At 41.3% G+C, this 23564-nt stretch overlaps 1 protein-coding gene across 11 annotated transcripts in view; it reads right to left on the bottom strand.

Moving 5' to 3' along the window:
- Positions 1 to 23564, bottom strand: part of GSK3B (glycogen synthase kinase 3 beta) — a 180724-nt gene that overhangs the window by 45440 nt on the left and 111720 nt on the right. For all 11 annotated transcript variants that reach the window (XM_005875349.2, XM_005875347.2, XM_005875345.2 and 8 more), the window contains 2 exons: positions 21728 to 21834; positions 16981 to 17078 (listed from right to left, as the gene is read on the bottom strand). In XM_005875349.2, the coding sequence (XP_005875411.1) occupies positions 16981 to 17078; positions 21728 to 21834 (205 nt within the window). The remainder of the gene's footprint in view (positions 1 to 16980; positions 17079 to 21727; positions 21835 to 23564) is intronic.

A 23564-nucleotide genomic window follows, 5' to 3' on the forward strand; every position in this document is an offset into this window, starting at 1 on the left:
CAGTTTGCCGACCACTGGACTAGACTATTAAAGATAGTCTTCAATAGTATGTTCTTATCTACTTTGCCAAATATTAACTGACCATAAAGGCATTGGTTTATTTCTGGGCTCTCTATTCTGTTCCATTAATCTATATGTCTGTTTTTATGCCAGCACCATACTGTTTTGATTACTATAGCCTTGTATTATAGTTTGATATCAGATAGCATGATTCCTCCAACTTTGTTGTCCTTTCTCAAGATTGCTGTGGCTATTCTGGGTCTCTTTTTTATTTTATTATTATTATTTGCTAAATATATTTTTATTGATTTCAGAGAGGAAGAGGTAGAGAGAGATAAAAACATCAATGATGAGAATCATTGATTGGCTGCCTCCTGCACACCCTCTACTGTGGATTGAGCCCAGTCCAGGGCATGTGCCCTTGACCATAATTGAACCTGGAACCCTTCAGTCCACCGGTGGATGCTCTATCCACTGAGCCAAACCAGCCAGGGCTATTCTGGGGCTTTTGTGGTTCCATACAAAGTTCTAAAATATTTGTTCTAGTTCATTGGTATCTTGATAGGAATTGCACTGAACCTATAGATTGCTTTGGATAGTTTGGACATTTTAATGATGTTAATTCCTATCTATGAACATGGTACATGCTTCCACTTATTTGTATCTTCTTTTCTTTCTTCAGTGGCTTATAACTTTCTGAGTACAGGTCTTTTACATCCTTGGTTAAATTTATTTCTAGGTATTTCATTTTATTTTTGATGCAATTGGAAATGGGATTGTTTTCTTAGTTTCCCTGATAGTTCAATATTCGTGTATAAAAATGCAACTGATTTCTGAATATTTATTTTGTATCTTGCTACTTTACTGAATTAATTTGTCAATTAAGGCAGTACTTTGGTGGAATCTTTAGGGTTCTCTCTATATAACATCATGTCACCTGCAAATAATGACAGTTTTACTTCTTCCTTTCTAATTTGGATACCTTTTATTTCTTCTTGCCTGATTGCTGTGGCTAGGACTCCCAGTATTATATTGAGTAAGAGTGGTGAAAGTGGACATCCCTGTATTGTTCCCAATCTTAAGAAACACTTGCAGTTTTTGCCTATTGAGTATGCTATTGGCTGGCCCTACATATATGGTCTTCATTATGTTGGGGTATGTTCCCTCTATTCCCACTTTGCTGAGAGTTTGTATCAAATGGGTGCTGGATTTATATTTTTACCTAAGCATTTTTACATACTTATAATGCCCCTTCAATATATACCAGTGCATTCACATGGAAAATCTTTTATCAGAATGGAAATAATCTGCTTTGATGAACAGTGATAATATAAAAAAGACTCTTAATTATACTTCTAATTTACGATCAGAGTTTAACTAACTGTGTTCTTCACTTTCAAAATGAGTTTTTGTGACTTAAGATGCTAATTACAAGTTAGTAAGTGAAATCATTGATTTATTCACTATCATTTAAAAGTAATTTAACCAAATAAATTATCCTGTCACCATAAAGTGGCAACAGAGATTTTTATTTCTGTTCTTGAATTACTAAGGCTATTAGATCAGGAAACATAGATTCTAATGTTATAATTTGTTCTATTTAATTTCTCTTGCCAAATACTGAATTACTGTAATCAGTTTTTCTAATCTTTTTCTTCTTATTTTTTATAATCCTAAAGCCAGGTTCTCGCCAGGCTGGCTCTTATAGGCAAGAGCCTCTGGTCTCTAGAGGTCAGCAAACCTTTAACATAAAGAGCCCTAAAGTATTACTTTAGGCTTTGTGGGCCATATAGCCTCTGTCACTACTCAACTCTGCCACTGCAGCACAAAGCAGCCATCAACATAAATTTATTACAAAAATGGGCAGAAGACTGTATTTGAACCCTAGGTCCTAGTTGCCGACCTCTGACCTACACTAAACATTTTCAGAGATCAGATAAACTGAGGCCCAGAAGGAGCAATTTTTCAGAGGTCAGAACTAATTAGAGGCAGAGCTAGGACATAATTTAAATCTCATTTGTGACAAACTGATTTAGGAGATAATATCAAGTAATCTGTTTACTAGACTTGGTTGGAGTACACATAATTTCAGTTTCTAATTTTGGTAGTTGTAAAAAAAAAGCTGATGATATTAAACACGAAGGAATAGTGTTGGAAGAGAAAATAATATTTAAGACACTCAAGAAGAACCCAGGGGAGTTCTCCACCAAGTGGTGAATATCACCTAGAAGAGAGCTTGAGGCTAGAAAAAACATCTTAGGTAGTTCCTGATGTACAGGTGCTAGGTGGCTTTAAGTGTATAACAAGCAAGGCATGTTGAAGGAGAAGAGTGCTACATATGGAGACTCATGTGACACAAATATATGAAAAAAAGAAAATTTAAAAAGAAGGCTGAGACAGATACCCAAGAAATCTGAAGGGGTCCCACAGACAAAGATACTATGGAGGACAAGGAAAGAGAACATTTAAAGGACAGAGAGATGGGTATCTTATGACACAGTGAGCCCATTAAAATGAAGCCCAAAAGGTGTTCACTGCAGCTGGCCATGGATACTTTCTTTCTGACCTTAGTGAGATCAGTAATAAGAACATGCAGACCATAATCAGCCGGAATGAGTAAGTGGAAACAGCGTACATAAGTACTTTCAAAAGGTACATCAGTGACGGAAAGAAGAGGACAATGAGAAGAAATATTTATTGAGCATCTAGTATGTAAAAGCTCTGTGCTATGTATATCAATTTTCTTTTCTCATTTAAACTTTATAGACACACTTCACTACCCCATTTCACATTGAAAAGAAGCCTAAGGTTAACTGAGGAAAACCGAATTGTCAAAGTTACAGTTTGTCAGTGATAAATACAGGATTTAAATACATGTGCAGCGGACTCCCTAAATGGTCTACCCAATATTAAGTACAGGAACAAAATGATTACAGTTTTTAAAATATCATTTTAAAAAATCTTTACTGTTGAGAATATTACAGATGTCTCTTTTTCCCCCTTTCCCCCCATCCACCCAGTTCTATCCCTGCCCCAGGGCTTTGCAACCATATTGTCTGTGTCCATAGGTAATGCATGTATACATACTAGAGGCCCAGTGCACGAATTCATGCATGGGTGGGATCCAGTCGGCCTGCCCCAATCGGGGCTGATTGGGCCTGGCCGGCCAGGGGGAGGGGCTGTGGGCAGTTGACGGGCTAGCCCTGCCCCCTGGTAAAATTCCTGGTCAAGGGGACAATTTGCATATTAGCCTTTTATTATATAGGACTAGAGGCCTGGTGCACAAAAATTTGTGCACTCGGGGGGAGGGGGGTCCCTCAGCGGACCCCTCAGATAACAACCTGCTGGCTTAGGCCTGCTCCCGGGTGGCAGAGGGCAGGCCCAATCCCTAGGTGCAGCCCCTGGTTGGGCTCCTCAGAGGGCCGATTTGGGAGTTGGGGCGCCGCCCCGTCATGCACAGAGCAGGGCGGATCGGGAGGTTGCGATGCCACCCTCAGTCACGCTCAGGGTAGGGCCGATAGGGGGGTTGGGGCACCGCCCCCTGTCACACTCAAGGCAGGGTTGATGGGGAGGTTGCGGCGCCACCCCCTGTCATGCACAGAGCAGGGCCGATCAGGGGGTTGGGACGCCGCCACTGTCACACTCAGGGCAGGGCCGATGGGGAGGTTATGGCTCTACCCCATCACACACAGAGCAGGGCCCGTGGGGGGGGGCGGGGTTTGTGGCACCGCACCCTGTCACACACAGAGCAGGGCCGATCAGGGGTTTGGGGCGCCGCCACTCTCACACTCAGGGCAGGGCCGATGGGGAGGTTATGGCTCTACCCCATCACACACAGAGCAGGGCCCGTGGGGGGGGGCGGGGTTTGTGGCACCGCACCCTGTCACACACAGAGCAGGGCCGATCAGGGGTTTGGGGCGCCGCCACTCTCACACTCAGGGCAGGGCCGATGGGGAGGTTATGGCTCTACCCCATCACACACAGAGCAGGGCCCGTGGGGGGGGGCGGGGTTTGTGGCACCGCACCCTGTCACACACAGAGCAGGGCCGATCAGGGGTTTGGGGCGCCGCCACTCTCACACTCAGGGCAGGGCCGATGGGGAGGTTATGGCTCTACCCCATCACACACAGAGCAGGGCCCGTGGGGGGGGGCGGGGTTTGTGGCACCGCACCCTGTCACACACAGAGCAGGGCCGATCAGGGGTTTGGGGCGCCGCCACTCTCACACTCAGGGCAGGGCCGATGGGGAGGTTATGGCTCTACCCCATCACACACAGAGCAGGGCCCGTGGGGGGGGGCGGGGTTTGTGGCACCGCACCCTGTCACACACAGAGCAGGGCCGATCAGGGGTTTGGGGCGCCGCCACTCTCACACTCAGGGCAGGGCCGATGGGGAGGTTATGGCTCTACCCCATCACACACAGAGCAGGGCCCGTGGGGGGGGGCGGGGTTTGTGGCACCGCACCCTGTCACACACAGAGCAGGGCCGATCAGGGGTTTGGGGCGCCGCCACTCTCACACTCAGGGCAGGGCCGATGGGGAGGTTATGGCTCTACCCCATCACACACAGAGCAGGGCCCGTGGGGGGGGGCGGGGTTTGTGGCACCGCACCCTGTCACACACAGAGCAGGGCCGATCAGGGGTTTGGGGCGCCGCCACTCTCACACTCAGGGCAGGGCCGATGGGGAGGTTATGGCTCTACCCCATCACACACAGAGCAGGGCCCGTGGGGGGGGGCGGGGTTTGTGGCACCGCACCCTGTCACACACAGAGCAGGGCCGATCAGGGGTTTGGGGCGCCGCCACTCTCACACTCAGGGCAGGGCCGATGGGGAGGTTATGGCTCTACCCCATCACACACAGAGCAGGGCCCGTGGGGGGGGGCGGGGTTTGTGGCACCGCACCCTGTCACACACAGAGCAGGGCCGATCAGGGGTTTGGGGCGCCGCCACTCTCACACTCAGGGCAGGGCCGATGGGGAGGTTATGGCTCTACCCCATCACACACAGAGCAGGGCCCGTGGGGGGGGGCGGGGTTTGTGGCACCGCACCCTGTCACACACAGAGCAGGGCCGATCAGGGGTTTGGGGCGCCGCCACTCTCACACTCAGGGCAGGGCCGATGGGGAGGTTATGGCTCTACCCCATCACACACAGAGCAGGGCCCGTGGGGGGGGGCGGGGTTTGTGGCACCGCACCCTGTCACACACAGAGCAGGGCCGATCAGGGGTTTGGGGCGCCGCCACTCTCACACTCAGGGCAGGGCCGATGGGGAGGTTATGGCTCTACCCCATCACACACAGAGCAGGGCCCGTGGGGGGGGGCGGGGTTTGTGGCACCGCACCCTGTCACACACAGAGCAGGGCCGATCAGGGGTTTGGGGCGCCGCCACTCTCACACTCAGGGCAGGGCCGATGGGGAGGTTATGGCTCTACCCCATCACACACAGAGCAGGGCCCGTGGGGGGGGGCGGGGTTTGTGGCACCGCACCCTGTCACACACAGAGCAGGGCCGATCAGGGGTTTGGGGCGCCGCCACTCTCACACTCAGGGCAGGGCCGATGGGGAGGTTATGGCTCTACCCCATCACACACAGAGCAGGGCCCGTGGGGGGGGGCGGGGTTTGTGGCACCGCACCCTGTCACACACAGAGCAGGGCCGATCAGGGGTTTGGGGCGCCGCCACTCTCACACTCAGGGCAGGGCCGATGGGGAGGTTATGGCTCTACCCCATCACACACAGAGCAGGGCCCGTGGGGGGGGGCGGGGTTTGTGGCACCGCACCCTGTCACACACAGAGCAGGGCCGATCAGGGGTTTGGGGCGCCGCCACTCTCACACTCAGGGCAGGGCCGATGGGGAGGTTATGGCTCTACCCCATCACACACAGAGCAGGGCCCGTGGGGGGGGGCGGGGTTTGTGGCACCGCACCCTGTCACACACAGAGCAGGGCCGATCAGGGGTTTGGGGCGCCGCCACTCTCACACTCAGGGCAGGGCCGATGGGGAGGTTATGGCTCTACCCCATCACACACAGAGCAGGGCCCGTGGGGGGGGGCGGGGTTTGTGGCACCGCACCCTGTCACACACAGAGCAGGGCCGATCAGGGGTTTGGGGCGCCGCCACTCTCACACTCAGGGCAGGGCCGATGGGGAGGTTATGGCTCTACCCCATCACACACAGAGCAGGGCCCGTGGGGGGGGGCGGGGTTTGTGGCACCGCACCCTGTCACACACAGAGCAGGGCCGATCAGGGGTTTGGGGCGCCGCCACTCTCACACTCAGGGCAGGGCCGATGGGGAGGTTATGGCTCTACCCCATCACACACAGAGCAGGGCCCGTGGGGGGGGGCGGGGTTTGTGGCACCGCACCCTGTCACACACAGAGCAGGGCCGATCAGGGGTTTGGGGCGCCGCCACTCTCACACTCAGGGCAGGGCCGATGGGGAGGTTATGGCTCTACCCCATCACACACAGAGCAGGGCCCGTGGGGGGGGGCGGGGTTTGTGGCACCGCACCCTGTCACACACAGAGCAGGGCCGATCAGGGGTTTGGGGCGCCGCCACTCTCACACTCAGGGCAGGGCCGATGGGGAGGTTATGGCTCTACCCCATCACACACAGAGCAGGGCCCGTGGGGGGGGGCGGGGTTTGTGGCACCGCACCCTGTCACACACAGAGCAGGGCCGATCAGGGGTTTGGGGCGCCGCCACTCTCACACTCAGGGCAGGGCCGATGGGGAGGTTATGGCTCTACCCCATCACACACAGAGCAGGGCCCGTGGGGGGGGGCGGGGTTTGTGGCACCGCACCCTGTCACACACAGAGCAGGGCCGATCAGGGGCGCCACTCTATTCTGGCCTGCATAGTTTCTGTTGAGAAGTCAGCTGACAGTCATATGGGTGCTCCCTTATAGCTAACCAACTGTTTTTCTCTTGCTGCTTTTAAGATTCTTTGTCTTTAGCCCTGGGCATTTTAATTATAATGTGTCTTGGTGTGGTCCTCTTTGGGTTCCTCTTGTTTGGGACTCTCTGTACTTCCTGAACTTGTAAGTCTATTTCTTTCACCAGGTTTTCAATTTCTGTTTGGGACTCTCTGCACTTCCTGAACTTGTAAGTCTATTTCTTTCACTGGGTAGGGGAAGTTTTCTGTCATTATTTCTTCAAATAGGTTTTCAATATCTTGCTCTCTCTCCTCCTTCTGGCACCCGCATAGTGCGAATATTGGTGCAACTGAAGTTGTCCCAGAGGCTCCTTACACTATCTTCATATTTTTGGATTCTTTTTTCTTTTTGCTCTTCTGATTGGGTGTTTTTTTGCTTCCTTATATTTCAAATAGTTGATCTGATTTTCAGAGTCTTCTACTCTACTGTTGAATCCCTGTAAGTTATTCTTTATTTCATTTAGTGTATGCTTAATTTCAGACTGCTCCTTTTCCATGTCTTTGACATTCTCAGTAAGATCCCTGAAAGTCTCACTAAGTCCCTTGAAGGTCTCATGAAGATCCTTGTGTAACCTTATAACTGTGGTTTTGAACTCTGTATCCAGTAGTTTGCTTTTTCTATTTCTATCATTTGTGTTTGTTTCTATGTATTGGGTAGAGCTGCTATGTCTCCTAGAGTTGGTAGAGTGGTCTTGTGTAGTAGGTGTACTATAGGGCCCAGTGGCTCAACCTCCCCAGTCACCTAGGTGTGCCCCTGTATGGGCTGTGTGCACAGTCTTGTTGTAGATGAAACTTAACTGCTGTTGGTGTCACTGGGAGGAATTGACCTCCAGGCCAATTGGCTGTGAGGACCAGCTGCAACTATAGTGGGAGGGGTGCTGTGCAGGAAACACCCCTATGGAGCAGGACTTGCTTCAGTGGAGTTTTGGTGCTCACTGAATCTGCCCCTTGAGTGTGTCACTTGTGGATGTGTAGAGCTGTAATCTGGTATGGTCTGAAGCTGTCCACCAGGTGCACTGGCTGTAGGGCCTCCAGGGAGGTGCAAAGTCAGCCACTGCTTGGGGCCACTTGGCAGGAGCTACAGAAAGATCTACAGATTCCTATTTGTATCTCGTTTGGAAGTGCCCAGGTGAGGCCCAGCTGTGAAGCAAGGCAGGCTGGTGCTGGTCTCAGGTCTTGAGCCTTTTATTGATAGGTTTGAGGTATGCTGACACCAGCTACAGCTTATATGAGAGACTAGCAAAGTCTGAAGCCTGAGCCAGGACAGGCCATTCATATGGAAAAGGTGCTGCAAACAGCTTGGGTAGTGCTGCAAATTGGATGGGGCGAGGTCTCAGGGAATCATCAGGGTGGAGAAAACTGTGCTCCAGGTTGATGGGGACTCAGATTTGGTTGCCAGTCAGCCCTGGGACAGGGGAGGTCTTGGCATAGGAACAATGACCCCTGCAAGTACCTCCATCCAGTAGAAAGCTGCCCCAGAGTTCCTGCTCCGATGCCAGACAATCCAGCTCCTCCCCATATGTGTCTGGGTCCCCCAATGCCTCCTGGCGCTGGAGCTCAGAGGAAGCGAGTCTGAGTAAGTTCGTGCCTGGCCCTTTATGAGGGACACCTGGGTCTCCGGCAGCCTCTGTGTCTCTCAGCCACAAGCCTGAAGTTACAGGGACGTCTCTTCCACCCTAGGTGGAGGTGTCTGGTGTGGGGCTGGGAACCCTTGCTCTTCAGGGCAGCCTCCGTAGGGATTATCTTCCTCTGGATTAAAAATAATAGCCCACGTGGGTGCTGGACCACCCTGTTCCTCGCCTCCACTCCTCCTAGCAGTCTCAACATGCTTTCTTCTTTACTTCTGTAGTTGTAGGACTTCCATTCAGCCAGCTTTCAGGCAGTTCTGAATGGTGGTTATTCTGTATTTTAGTTGTAATTTTGATGTGGTGATGGGAGGTCGCAAGTACGTGTTTACCTACCCCGCCATCTTGGTTCTCCAAATATCACTTTCTTAAAGTCCACTGATTATGCCATGTAATGAAACCAGAGTCATTCTGAGTTGTGCAGGATATAGACATAAGATTATGAGGCTATACTTAAAAGTATAAAAAGAAAAGAAAGAGGAAATTCCAGGCTTACTCATGCTTAAGTATATTTGCAATACCAAACATACACGTTTATTATTTTTATCTGTTAGAGATTGGTTCACATGGTTGAAATGTAAATCGTGGGAAAATACTATGAATGTGCGTAAGTACTGCTACAGCAAGGCCTCAATTGCAGAAACTATTGTTGTTACTGAATTGCTTTAGGTATAAATATTGTGCATATCTAACAGGGAGCCATAACTGCTTTTAGGTCTCAATTGTAAACTAAAAGCTTTATATAAAAGTAGTACAATTTTGTATAACTGTGCATCAGTGGTTCAATAAATTTAAAATTCCATATAAGGCTTGCATTATTGAATAGAAAAAAGGCTATTATGGACTTCTGCTTCCAGTCATTGTGAAATAACTGATATTAGAATTTCCTTCCACGTGTAAACAAGTAGAAAACTGATAAACAAAATACTCTTTAAAGAAAAAGGAAAATATGATTCAGAAACAAGAGGAAAAAAAAGAAATCTGTCAACAGACACAGATCCAAAAATGACAGAGTTGACAGAATTAGAAAATAAAAACTTTGAAACAGTGATAATGAGACATATAAGATAAAAAAAAAAGAACCAAATAGTAATTGTGCAGTTGAAAAGTACTATATGTGACATGCAAACTTCACTGGAAACCTAACAACAGATAGGCACCACAGAAGAAAAAAATTAGTGAACTTAAAGAAAAACGCAAGAAAAACAATCAAAGCTGAAACATGGAGGTAAGAAAAGCTAGAAAAACATGTACATGTGATTGAAGTCTGAAAAGGGGGTGAGAGCTGGGGAACATACATAAAAGCAATCTGATGAAAATTCAATGTAAGGCTCAGTGAACGCCAAGCAGTATAAATTTAAAAATACCACACCAAATCACACCAATAAAAGTCACCAATAAAGGGACAATATTTCCCCAAACAAAAAGAGAGACATTATATACAATAAAACTGACAGCCGACTTCTCATCAGAAATAACGCAAACCAAAAGAAACTGAAGCCTTTCTAAAGAAAATCTGGAAACTAAGAAATCCTATATCCATGAAAATTTCCTTCAAAAGACATTATTAGGCAAAGAAAAGCTAAGAGAGTTTGTCACCAGGAAATTTATACTTTAAGAAAATACTTCAGGATGAAAGAAAAGGATTCCAAATGAACATTCATATCTACACAAAGAAATGCAGACCACCAAAAATGGTAAATGTGGCTAAATGTGTGACATTTCCCACTTGCTTTTAAATTTCTTAGATAAAGTACTATAAAAGTAATGTAGAAGTAAAATATGACAACAGTAGCCCAAAGGACAGGAAGGGAAAATAGAAATTTATTGTTGTAAGGTTCTTACTCTATATGTGAAGTGATACATTATTTGTAGACTATGACAAAGTAAAGATGCCAAGTTTCAATCCTAGAACAACCTCTAACACATGCAAGGAGGTATAGATTTAAAAGGCCAATAAGGGGGGGTGGGGATACTCATATCCATAAAGTGACAGTAAAAGAGGGGAAAAATGGAATAAAAAGGAAAATGTCAAGGTGGAATATTTAAACCCAACCATATTGATAATTATACTGAAAATAAATGGTGTAAATGCTTCAATTAAAAGGTAGATATTGACAAACTCAATTAAAAAAAAGACCTAAGTATATACAGCCACAGGAAATTAACTTTAAATATAAAGACTCATAGGATGTAGAAAGACATACCATACACATACAAATAAGAAAAATGGAGTACCTACATTAATATCAATGAGAGTAGACTTCAAGACAAGGGAATTAAACAAAAACAAAGAGGGACATTTCCTAATGATAAGTCATTTTAAGATGAAACTTAAAATTATTGTGAATATCATGTGTTGTTGAGAATGTAGAACTCTCATATATTGTTGGTGGAAGTAAAAAATAGTAAAACTGCTCTGGAGAACAATTTATAAGAACAATAATTTCTTATAAAGCTAACATACACTTATATGACCAGCAATTTTAGCCACAGTTCTTTATCAAAGAGAAATATAAACATAAGTCTGCAAAAATACTGTAAACAAACATTCATGAAGCTTTACTCATAACAGCCAAAAACCAAAAATAAATCAAATGTCCATCCACAAGTGAATGGATAAACAAAGTATGATATCCTATATAATAAAAGCCTAATATGCTAAGTGTCCGGTCATCCATTCAACCAATCAAAGCATAATATACTAATGATATGCTAAGGACGTTCAACCGCTCACTAGGCGTGCACTGACCACCAGGGGGCAGACGCTCTGACTGGTAGGTTAGCTTGCTGCTGGGGTCCGGCTGATGGGGACTGAGCCAGACAGGCCGGACACGTTCTGGAGCCCTCCCCTGCTGGCCAACCTCCTGCGTCCCTCCCCGGCCCCGATCGTGCACCGGTGGGGGTCCCTTGGCCTGGCCTGTGCCCTCTCACAATCTGGGACCCCTTGGAGGATGTCAGCTGGTTTTGGTCCGATCCCGCAGGCCAGGCTGAGGGACCCCACTGGTGCATGAATTCGTGCACCAGGCCTCTAGTATTCATATAATAGAATACAACTCAGCATAAAATGGAATGTGATTAAAGCAACAACATGGATGAAAATCAGTAACATGATCTTGAACCAGATACAAAAGAAACATACTATATGATTCCATTCATATGAAACTCTAGAATAGGAAAAACTAATCTGTAGTGACAAAAAGAAGAGCAATAGTTATCTGAGACAGAAGATGAGAGACTGACATAATGGGGAATGAAAGAGTGATCAACTATTCTTGTGTACCTGATACTATCCTTGCAAATCCGTAAGTTCTGGCACAATAGGATATTTGGGTACCTAGACTTAACATAAACATTTTTGGTGTGATGGAAATGTTTTTATTCTTGACCAGGATGGTGGTTATATATGTTGGTCAAAACTCATTAAACTACATACTTAAAGTGGCTCCATTTTATTGCATGTAAATTACCTATGAAATTAATTTACAAAGGAAAATAGACCATTATGTAATTTGTGATGCCTTTTCTACACTAAATACAACCCTAAGTTTATCCTTCTTGTTTTAAGGCTAGCATTAAAAGTATCAGTCTATCAAACCCTAAAATCAGAATTATTTTATTTTATATATAACATATGTAGTCTGAGAAAGCAAAGATATGATATAAGGTACAAAAGTATGTAAGAATGCAAAGGTAAGACATAACTGAGAGACATTTAAAACATTTCTTTAAGCCTCTTAACTCATTCACTTAGTCTAAACATTTATTGAGTTCCGATCTTCAAGGAGCTCTTGGGCAGAAAGACTTGTACATAAAACAACTACAATCAGCCAAAACTAATACAACAAAATAAGCATAGATTATGTGTGAGGTGAAAATGCCACAATGAACTGAAGTGAGGAAGGGATTCAGGAAGGGTTCTGGAAGGAGAGCCAAGAGTTGATTTTATTTAAGGAATCTAGGAAGCAAATGAATTAGAAACACATTCTGCACAATGGTATGAAGTGGAAAACAGCATGATTTGGATAACTGTAACAGCTGAGTTGTTAATTCAGAGAATAAAGACTGGATCAATAGATGGATGGCAAACTTAAAGACTGAAAAGGATTATAAAGAACAAAGATTCTGAACGCATCATTTTTTAAAAACTTTTAAACTGTAGCTGAGTTGACTGGAGCATCATCCCATACACCAAAAGGTCTTGTTTCACTCTCACCGCCCCTTCCTCCCTCTCTAAAAAATAAAATCAATAAACATATCCTTGAATAAAGATTTAAAACAAAACAAGTTATTTCTGGATTTCCTAAAAAAACCGAGTTCCTTTATGACTTACAGGAAATAAAACTGCACAAATGTTTTATGTACTTTTCTGTAAGTATGATATCTCACACAATTAAAATAAAGGGAAGGGGAGATGTTAAAATCATCACACCATTGGGAAGAATATGTATTCTCAATCATCCATAATAGAATAAGACCTTTCTATTTATTGAAAAAAAGAAAAAGAAAAAGAAATAAAGCACCTATTCTTCAGTTCATTATCCTGAATCATTGTGGAGGAGAGTTGCTGAAAAAACCCAGAGAATCAGAGATCGGCCTACACATCCTTTTGGGGGTGCTGTTCACCTTTTGTGATTAAATTAATTTGTTCATTTATACCCAGTCCCACCCACAACTGTTTTAACATTTTTTCATTCATTTAGTTACAATTTATCAAGATACTAAATAACATCAAATCAGGAATTAATGATTTTTATCTTCAAGGAAAGAAAACAAAGGCAAGAATCTGACAAAAGCTATGAAATAAATACAAGTATTTCTCTCACAGCCTTGTTTTTCAATATGTCAACACCAGAGGTCGCCAAACTTCAGCAATTCAGCTGCATGAAGCTTTTAAAACTTAACCCTTAACCTAGGGTTCCTGGAAGAGCTTCAGAAAGCCCAAGGATCACCTCACATCATATGCAAAATTCAGGCGTGTATCATTTTTCAGGAGGAGAATCCATGCTATGAATAGATTTTCAAAGTGGTCCATGATTGAAAAGCTATTAAAAGTTGCTTTTTCTAGTCAGTAATAAACATAGAAAATTTTAAATAATATAAGAATGAATTAAGCAATCAAATATTTTGTTTATATATTACACATGATATATATTACAAGTAAAAATCAGTACCACTAGGTGTAATGGTGTGTACATACACATTCTGGGGAGTGAAAGATAGAAAAAAGTTTAACATGTTGTCCTTGCAATCTGTTAATAACACATAATATGACAACAGAAGAAATGTCACCAGGTAACATATAATTAAACTCCAAACACATGTTGGCAAAGATAACGTCACTGATCTATCAAAAACTTAGGAAAACAGTATTTTATACTTATTAAACTCTGATTTAATTAATATCTTTGATCGCTCTGAGACTATTTGATAGTGAAAATGTTAAGCTGGAAAAGGAGAGTATAGGCACACAGGTGCTGAACAAATCATAATATAGAGATAACTGAAAATCTCAAAGTGTTTGCTAAAAAATACGGTAAAAATAAGGTTAAGCTGTACTTAAAAGCAAAGATCCACCATAATAATCTTGACTATTTTAGATGAAACACAAAGATATGTCAAAATGATTTGTACTGGGACTGGCAAAAATAGGTTTATAGTTATTTGTATTATTATCTACTAGAGGCCCATTGCACGAAAAAATTCGTGCAACAGGCCTTCCTTCCCCTGGCTGCCAGCACCAGTTTTCCTCTGGTACCCGGGACCCAGGCCTTTAATCCAGCCACAGCAAGGCTTGGCTTCTCCAGTCTTCACTCCGGCCGGAGCCTTCAGTCTTCGCTCGGCACCTGCATATGCAAATTAACCGCCATCTTTGTTGAGTTAATTTGCATAGTCATTCTGATTGGCTGGTGGGCGTAGCAGAGTGACACCAATTTGCATGTTTCTCTTTTATTAGTGTAGATTTATATTATAACTATAAACTTATTTTTGCCAATCCCCTGTATATTCATGACAATAAGATTTAGGGGCTGTTTCCTTTAGTTTGTGGTCACTTTTTAAAAACACTAACATTTAAGAAATATTAATGGGTTCTGGATAATCATTTGCAATCAATTTGATGATAGTGAACACTAACTTTAATCCCAACTAAATGATACAGTCCACAAAAAGAACTCCATTATATTAAATAGCAGACTGTCTTACAAAAACATTCTACTTAGTTATTACTATATTTTGAATTTCATCAATAAAAAGATCTGTGGAAATTTATGTTCTCTCCTTATAGCTCTCTATGATTTGCATTTTAGCCCACAAAGCCTGACATATTTTATCTAGTCCTTTAAAGAAAAAGTTTGCCAATGCCTGCATTAGAATATTAATCTGGATAATGGGGAATACATAGGTTTTAAGGAAACAAAAAGATTAAAATATGTGAATTTAGATTTGAGTATAGTATGGGAATCCAGAAGGAAGGACAACTGTTGAACAAAGGTAAGAGGTAGTTATTCAAAAAACGAGTGTAACTATCTTAGTGGTCTCAGGTACAAGCCATAAGAAATTACATGGACAGCAAAGAAGATTCTTGAATACACACTGATCTTTTCAACCACACTTGCATAAACTGATATCTAACAAAATCACCTTATCAAAAGTAACATTTTTATAGAATGAAGTACAAGGATTTCAAAGTACAGTGGGGCCTTGACTTACGAGTGTCCTGACTAACGAGTTTTTCGAGATACGAGCCGTCTCTCGGCCGATTTTTTGCTTTGAGTTGTGAGCTAAAATTCGGGTTACGAGCCAGCTTCAGATACCCCACCGCTCATTGGCGCAGCGAACGTCACAGTGAACGCCACAACATCAGCCCAGCATTCAATTCATTGTAATGGTGAAAATTGATTTGACATACGAGTAATTTGAGTTACGAGCTCCGTCACGGAACGAATTAAACTCGTAAGTCAAGGCCCCACTGTAATTCAATTACCATCCTGTGTATAACTGGTAAAAGCTACCAAGGAGTTATGGCTCAATACAATAAAACTGAACTCAAGCTGTGCAGACACAGAAAGTAGCCATCAGAAGCTCGAAGTATTCAAGAAAATACTGAAAAAAACATCTGTTAGGAATGTAACTAAGAAGGTTCTGGCATTGGATGGAGGACTGGACTATGACCTCTAAGGAGATTTTTCAATTTTTCACTTCCAAGAAAATTCTATATAATAAAGGCCTAATATGCTAAGAGTCCGGTTGTCCGTTCCACCAATCAAAGCATAATATGCTAATGATATGCTAAGGCTGCTCAACCGCTCAGTATGACATGCACTGACCACCAGGGGGCAGAAAGTCGACCAGATGCTGACATGCACTGACCACCAGGGGGCAGACGCTCCGACAGGTAGGTTAGCTTGCTGCTGGGGTCTGGCTGATCAGGACTGAGCAAGACAGGCCGGACATGCCCTAGAGCCCTCCCGTGGTCCCTCCCTGGCTGGCCAACCTTCTGCATCCCTCCCTGGCCCCAATTGTGCACTGGTGGAGGTCCCTTGGCCCAGTCTGCTCCCTCTTGCAATCCGGGACCCCTCAGGGGATGTTGGAGAGCCAGTTTTGGCCTGATCCCACAGGCCAGGCCAAGGGACCCCATGGTACACGAATTCGTACACTGGGCCTCTAGTCAATAATAAAGTCAGTAGGAGTTGCTGCTTTTGTCAACCCGTAACCTTAGAATGAATCCATCAAGTGATCTCAATACATACATTTTAGATTTTTTAAAAAGAGGGGTCGGAAATTCTTTAAGAGCTCAAATATTAAAAGCTTTTAAAATTTACATTTAAAAACTCAATTATAATCTCACCCCTACTGTTCTTAAGATAAACATTAATTCCAAGTTATAATATTTTGAATCTGGTGTTGTTAATGAAAGTGTTGATAGACCTAATAAATAACTTTATAGTAAACCTATGATCAAAATTCTGCTTTTATCTGTGTCCTCATACATGTAGATATTCAGTCTTCCACTTTATGAATATTTATGTATTAAATAGATACAAGCATCTCCTATGTATTCAGCAAAGTACCAGGAAGAGAGAGTATATGGTTAGAAAAAACAGACATGGCTTGTTTTTATTCACTTTATATACATTTAGTGATCTTCTAGTTTTTAAGTACTTTAATTAACAGACATATCCCTTCTTTGCATCAGAAATCCAAAATGGCTTTTCCAGGATCATACAACAGAAGAATAACTCAGAGCCCAAAAGGCTGTGTTCTTACACTTCCTCTACAGCAGAACTTGCTATGTGATCTTGAATCACCTTCTCCATTTTTTTTAAGTCTTCCATGGGTGTGTGTGTGTGTGTGTGTGCGTGTTATGCATTCTTAGAATATAGTAGCAAAATTCCATCCAATTCAAAATTCCAATTCAACCTCACCTTGATTATTTCCACCAACTGATCCACACCACTGTCCCCTGGAAATATTGGTTGTCCTAGCAACAGTTCAGCCAGCACACAGCCTGCAGACCATACGTCTGAAGAGAAAAACAAAACAAAGGCTTATTAATACTGTGTAGCTTAAGTTGAGTTGAAAAATATTTGTATAAATTATTTAATTTTACTTTGATCACAGAAAAAATCACAAGCAAAAGACTGTACAATCTAGAACAAAGGAAAAAAGTCATCAAATTATTCTTAATGCATTTTAAAAATTAAGTGTTAAACTTACTAAAGGGGAAATCAAGACCAATCATAATATTCCCCTAAAAGGTAAAGTCTATTTATTATCAAATATCAGGTGTCCGAGTCTTCAACAACCAAGACAGGTAATTACAGTACCAAAACATAGGGTGAAATTAGCTACTTATCATACTTAAAAATAAGGCAAGTGACACAATCTCTGCATATTAGCACATGCTTACAGAGTAGCAGCAACCTAGAGTTCAAGATCCTATACACAGAGTTTTAAGTCAATGCAAGTTCTGAGAAAAAAAATTTAGGACTTTAAATGGTTGACTTTTATGTTGTAATATTGATAGAAAAAACCTCCTTAAACATATTACCATTTTAAAATGTAAAAACAGAAGAATATACTTTATTTCACAAATAACAAAATAATTCATTTTTTAAATATATTTTCTTGATTTTTTACAGAGAGGAAAGGAGAGGAATAGAGAGTTGGAAACATCAATGAGAGAGAAACATCGATCAGCCACCTCCTGCACACCCCCCACTGGGGATGTGCCCGCAACCAAGGTACATGCCCTTGACTGGAACCGAACCTGGGACCCTTCAGTCCACAGGCTGACCCTCTATCCACTGAGCCAAACCAGTTATGGCACAAAATAATTCATTTTTAAGTCAAAGTGGAAACCTTAATCCCTGAGAGAAAAAACTGTTAAAAATGTAATTAATAAATTAAAACATAACTTAAAGCATACATCTGGCTTACCCCAAAGGGTCCTGGTTTAAATCTACTGCCCTGGAATAATTACTAACAGCATATACTTTCTCTTTAAAAGTATTACCAAATGGGAAGATAAATTATATGGTCACTCTACGTATAACCCACCATTAAGTCTTCCTTCAAGGTAAAGCTAATTTTCAGTTTCTGGATGCCTGAGATTGCTGGGTTTTGTATAAACCAACAATCAAGTGCTTTAGACAGATGAACATAATCATTGCTGGGCTTTCCCATCTACCAGCAGGGAGGAAGAATAGTAAAATGGCACAGGGCAACAAATAATTTAAGAGGTCTGATGTGGTAAGATGCACTATGAAGAGAGAATTGAAAATCCTTATTCCAGTGACTACTTTTTACTAACCTAGAAAAATGACATAAAATTCATTTAAGAAATTCAAGTTGATTTTGTCCAGTTTCAAGTACTGACAACAAAGATACCTATTTTGCAACCATAGACCAAAACAAGCCCTCCTTGATATATTAGGTAATTGTTAAATAAAGCAAATATGAAGATCTGCTAGGAAATGTTTACTTTACTCAGAGCCTATAGTAATACTAACTCTTAAAATCAAGTGGGAAAATGTATCTCTTTATTAATGTAAATGATTTATTTTGATCTAGGTTTAAAAATATCCCTTTACCTAGCTAATTAGATGAAAGGTAATATGCATTAACTTCTTTCTTCTGTAATACAGAATTCACCTCAGAAGACAAGTCTAGAAAAATTGCAGGGAAATAATTACAATTTCATAAAACAAAAATGGGAAACACTTTCTTAGGCATTATTCAAGGTACAAATATGGGAGACAAGGAGTAAAACATTAAGGAATACTATTGCTAAAAAAAAAAAAAGGAATACTATTGCTTAGTGGTTGTCACAGAAGATTAAATCAAAACATTCAGATGGCAATTATACTAGTGGTCTTCAATACATGTTTACTCAGGCAAATTACTAAAATCAAGATATTTATCATTCACTTTCTGGCAGACACCAAAATCTCTTCTGTTCTTATTACTTCAGAGGACAAATGGATGACATTCTCCAAAAGAATAAAACAGAACTAAACAAAAGGCACAAAAAAGTAAAGTGCTTTGGCACACTGAATTTTCTGGTTATTTGGAGTTTAAGCCAAAACAGTATTCTGTTTCATACTTTAATTCATGGTAAAAGCAATCTTTCAAGGCTATCTAGTTTAACAAACTTACTTCACAGATAAGGAAGTAAGTCCAAGATTTGTCCAAGATAAAGCTACTGAATAGCAGAAGTAGGCCTGGATCCCAATTCCAATGTCACTATCATCACAGAATACCTGTTTCTTCACAGGTCTGTAAGCCTATTCCTTATCTTAAAGCAGCCATTTGTTTTCATTCTACCATTTCTTAGTAAGACAATATAATCAGAGCCATCAGTCTTAGCTCTAGTTATATCCAAATATGACAATAAACTAGTCAGAACCAGCTACTCTTTCACTTTAAACATCGTTTAAAATATTTCTATCGTTTAAAATGTACTTGTATTAGTACACTTCTAAATAACTTTGTTTTTGTCTGTTTATAAATATTCCAGAGTGTTAAGAGGCAAGTGGCCTAAGTATAAAAAGGGAGTCCAAATATAGGCTTGTTAGGGTTTAAAAGGCCTCAGGCTTAAGTCGGTGGCATAATGGTGAGTCCCAAGCCTAGAAAATCAGAAGTTAGAATCTGGCTTTAGCCATGCAAAGGAGGCTACTGGAAAACAGGTACTCCAAACACCCAGAGAATTGGTTTCTAATAGAGAAAACAGACTACACTGTCCTTTTTTTGTCTGAGAAGATTCCAAAGAACTTCTGGGCACATGGACACTTATAGAAGTAATGCACTTAAGAGGGTCAAATGTTTATATAAACATGCCTTAATGTGTCAGAAGATGTAGTCATAACTTTCTGAAAAAAGCAAATTGCATTTACCTAGGCACAACCCATCCCAATACCTGGTATGCAGATGATTGGTGTATACTTGAATAAAATACAAAGCAGCTGGAAAATACAATGACATCTCCAAAAATAAAGTGCTGAAATTTGGTCTCTGGGAGAGTCAAGTTAGCAAATACCACAAAAAGAATAGTACCTTACACTTCTATAGTTCTTTCACTAATGTTTTATTAACATTAGTTAATCCTCATAGCCACTCAAAAAGGTAGGCAGAAATGTTAGTAATCTCCACTTTATAGCTTAGCTAAGTAGTAATAAATCTGGAACTCAAATCTAGTTCTACTAAACCAAAATATCCTTATGTGCTCCTTAACATGTCATATAACATAGCCGTGATGAAACTTTGAGTATTACATATCACACAAAAACACAAATATACTCTCTATCCTTCAGTGTCACAGGTCTCAAGTATGGTCTATTGAGCCCAGCCGCGCCCCCCCCCTCCCCCTCCCCCCGAACCTTTTCACTGTTCCTGAAGGGCAAAGCTACTTTCAAAAGAATACTAAGATGCTATCTGCATTCTTCACTGTGTTCATATTTGCACTGGTGGTGTGAAAGAAATGGTGGGTAAAACTGCTGCTCCCTGGGCATTTTGCTCTTTGACATTAGTGTATTTCTGTTTAGTGGTCTTTGTTCATATCCGAGAATTTCTACTTGTATCAAAAGACAAAACTTGTCCAAGTTCTAGGTTTTTCCTAGATTTCTGTTACTGAAGTTTGGGTTTTATTGTTTGTTTGCTTGGTACTTGTAAGCTTTTGTTTCTGTTTTTGACTAAGGAATTCTCTTCTGAAATAATATATAACAATAAAATAAATTTGACCTCCACTTGCACATAGCCTAAGGTTGCACTTAGCTTCCTATTCATGTCCACATGATCATACTCTCCATGTTCACTCCTACTAATGGGCAAAAATAAGATAGAAGAGAAGGTTAGTAAAGATTGGAGGAAACTGTCTCTATTCAATTCCTTCTGTCACTAAAAATCTTTCATGAAAACTTCTACAGACTTAGTGGGTTTAGCCAAACTACTAAAGAAAAAGTCAGAGCCCTAGCTGGGTTGGCTCAATAGATAGAGCATCGGCCTGCGGACTTAAGGGTCCCAGGTTCGATTCCGGTCAAGGGCACATGCCCAGGTTGCAGGCTCGATCCCCAGTAGGGGGCGTGCAGGAGCAGTCGATCAATGATTTTCTCTTCTCTCATCATTGATGATTCTCTCTCTCCCTTTCCCTTCCTCTCTGAAATCAATAAAAACATATTTTTAAAAAAGGTCAGGGTTATTTTATAAATATCTAAATTAAAATTAAAGAGCTAATTGAGACAGCATAGTAGGATGTCAACAATACGGTCATTCCATTACTTTCATGATAAACAATGAATGCAAATTCTCCAACTGTTGATCAAGCTCAGAAGTATTTCAGGGGAATTTAAAAGAAACAAAAAGGAAAGAAAATGTATACTTAGGATTTATTTGAAAGTTTAAGTTAAAAACAGAGGTAATCATAAAGAAATCATGCAATCATAAATAACTTTATTACTTATTTGAAAAATCCATGAAACCTAAAAGTAAATAATAAATGTATTTAAAATTTTAAATACTATACACATTTTTGCATACCAACCATTAAGAAAAAACACATTTTAGGGTATACCCATCTTTATATTTAAGTGAAAGTATAGATTACTAATACTAAATTACTGAAAACAAGATTCAATTAATAGTTACAAGCCATTTATATTCAGATTCGGTACTTACCTATACTAGAGGTATAATCAGTGGCTCCAAAGATCAACTCTGGTGCCCTATAGTACCGAGAACAGATATACGAAACATTGGGTTCTCCTCGGACCAGCTGCTTTGCACTAACAAAAATAAAAAGCAGAAAAATTAAAAACAATCTAAACCTTAAAACTGCTATCATGTACAAAACTAAATGTTTATCTAAGATTCATGTAATTCCAATCATGTCATACATGAAAAAGAAAATATGAACCATAACTATTTCAGACAAAAGAAACATAATTTTAGCAATATATTAATTTTAAAAATAACAGTAATTTTTAAAGACTACATTTGTCAACTGTCACCTAAGGAAAAAGAGATAAAAAGTCACAGAAGGATAAATGCTTAATTTCTTCTGATCCTCTGGTTCCCTAAATTCCACCCCTGAAAAAGAGCTGAAAAGTAAGAAGTATCCATCCCCACCAAAAAGCATAGTAATGGATTATAAAATATAAGAATGAATACTTTTTACCCAATGTTTTTTTAAGGGTAAGAAATTTGCTACTTTTTTATAATTTGATTTCAGAGTGAATATCCTGAGATTTACAGACCCAATCTATTTTTCCACCATCTTAGTCAATTTATTAACTGTCTAAACATTCAATACCCAATAAAAAAGACAGGCTCACTTCTTTCCTTCCAAAACTTTGTGGCATGTATTTTAAACATTACAATAAATTAAAATCAGTTTCTTTTGAGATGTCTCGCAAGATTAACTTGAAGACACACTGAAATAAATTGCTGTAGAAGCTAACTATTTTGACATGCAATAATAACAAAGATAAATACAGGAAATGAATACAAACAAAATAAAAATAAAAAGTGAGTAACAAGGAAAGGTAAGAAAAATTTGAGGCAAAGGTACAGAGTAGAGATGAAAGTGGTCACAAGGGTTTCAAAGTTTGAGCTTTCTTTTCTTTCATTTATTTGTGATTCATGATAACTTTGACCTTAACCTATTCTTCCTTCATCACAAGTTTTGAAGGTCAGAGACAGTTTATTTTTTGACATTCTCCACAAGTACTGACACAAAGCAACCATTTTATAAGTTAATAAATATTATAATCCCTGTTTTTAGGCTGCATAAAAATTGTGACACTTTTCAGCACTAACTGATAAGACTTTTCTACTTTATAATTTCTTTAATTAACAAGACAGATTCTAAGTTTATAGTCAGAAATTTACTATTAGATAAAGAAGGTAAGATTGAAAACTCCACAGCCTCTAGATTTCTTCACTACTTGATGGAGTTACCTTCTTTCTCTTCAAGTAAGGCTGGCTGTAACTTCCTGCCCTTTAAGGATTGAGCATTCAATATAGTGGTCTCATATAGTCCTAAGAAAGCCCAACTAGCCCTTCACCTACTTCCAGGCCCTATTTCATCCAGTAAAGATTTACTAACAAGAGTCATACTCTTTTCTTCAAGTCACCATCAACCTGGCTTATTTCACTTAGCATAATGCTCTCCAGTTCCATCCATGCTGTTGCAAATGGTAAGAATTCCTTCTTTTTTACAGCAGCATAGTATTCCATTGTGTATATGTACCAGTTTTCTAATCCATTCATCCATTGATGGGCACTTAGGCTGTTTCCAAATCTTAGCTATGGTAAATTGTGCTGCTATGTACATAGGGATGCATGTATCCTTTCTGATTGGTGTTTCTGGTTTGGGATAAATTCCTAGCAGTGGGATCAATGGGTCAAATGGGAGTTCCATTTTTAACTTTTTGAGGAAACTCCATACTGTCTTCCATAGTGGCTGCACCAGTCTGCATTCCCACCAGCAGTGCAAGAGGGTTCCTTTTTCTCC

The sequence above is a fragment of the Myotis brandtii genome, unplaced genomic scaffold, assembly GCF_000412655.1.
Source record: "Myotis brandtii unplaced genomic scaffold, ASM41265v1 scaffold46, whole genome shotgun sequence".
NCBI lineage: Eukaryota > Metazoa > Chordata > Mammalia > Chiroptera > Vespertilionidae > Myotis > Myotis brandtii.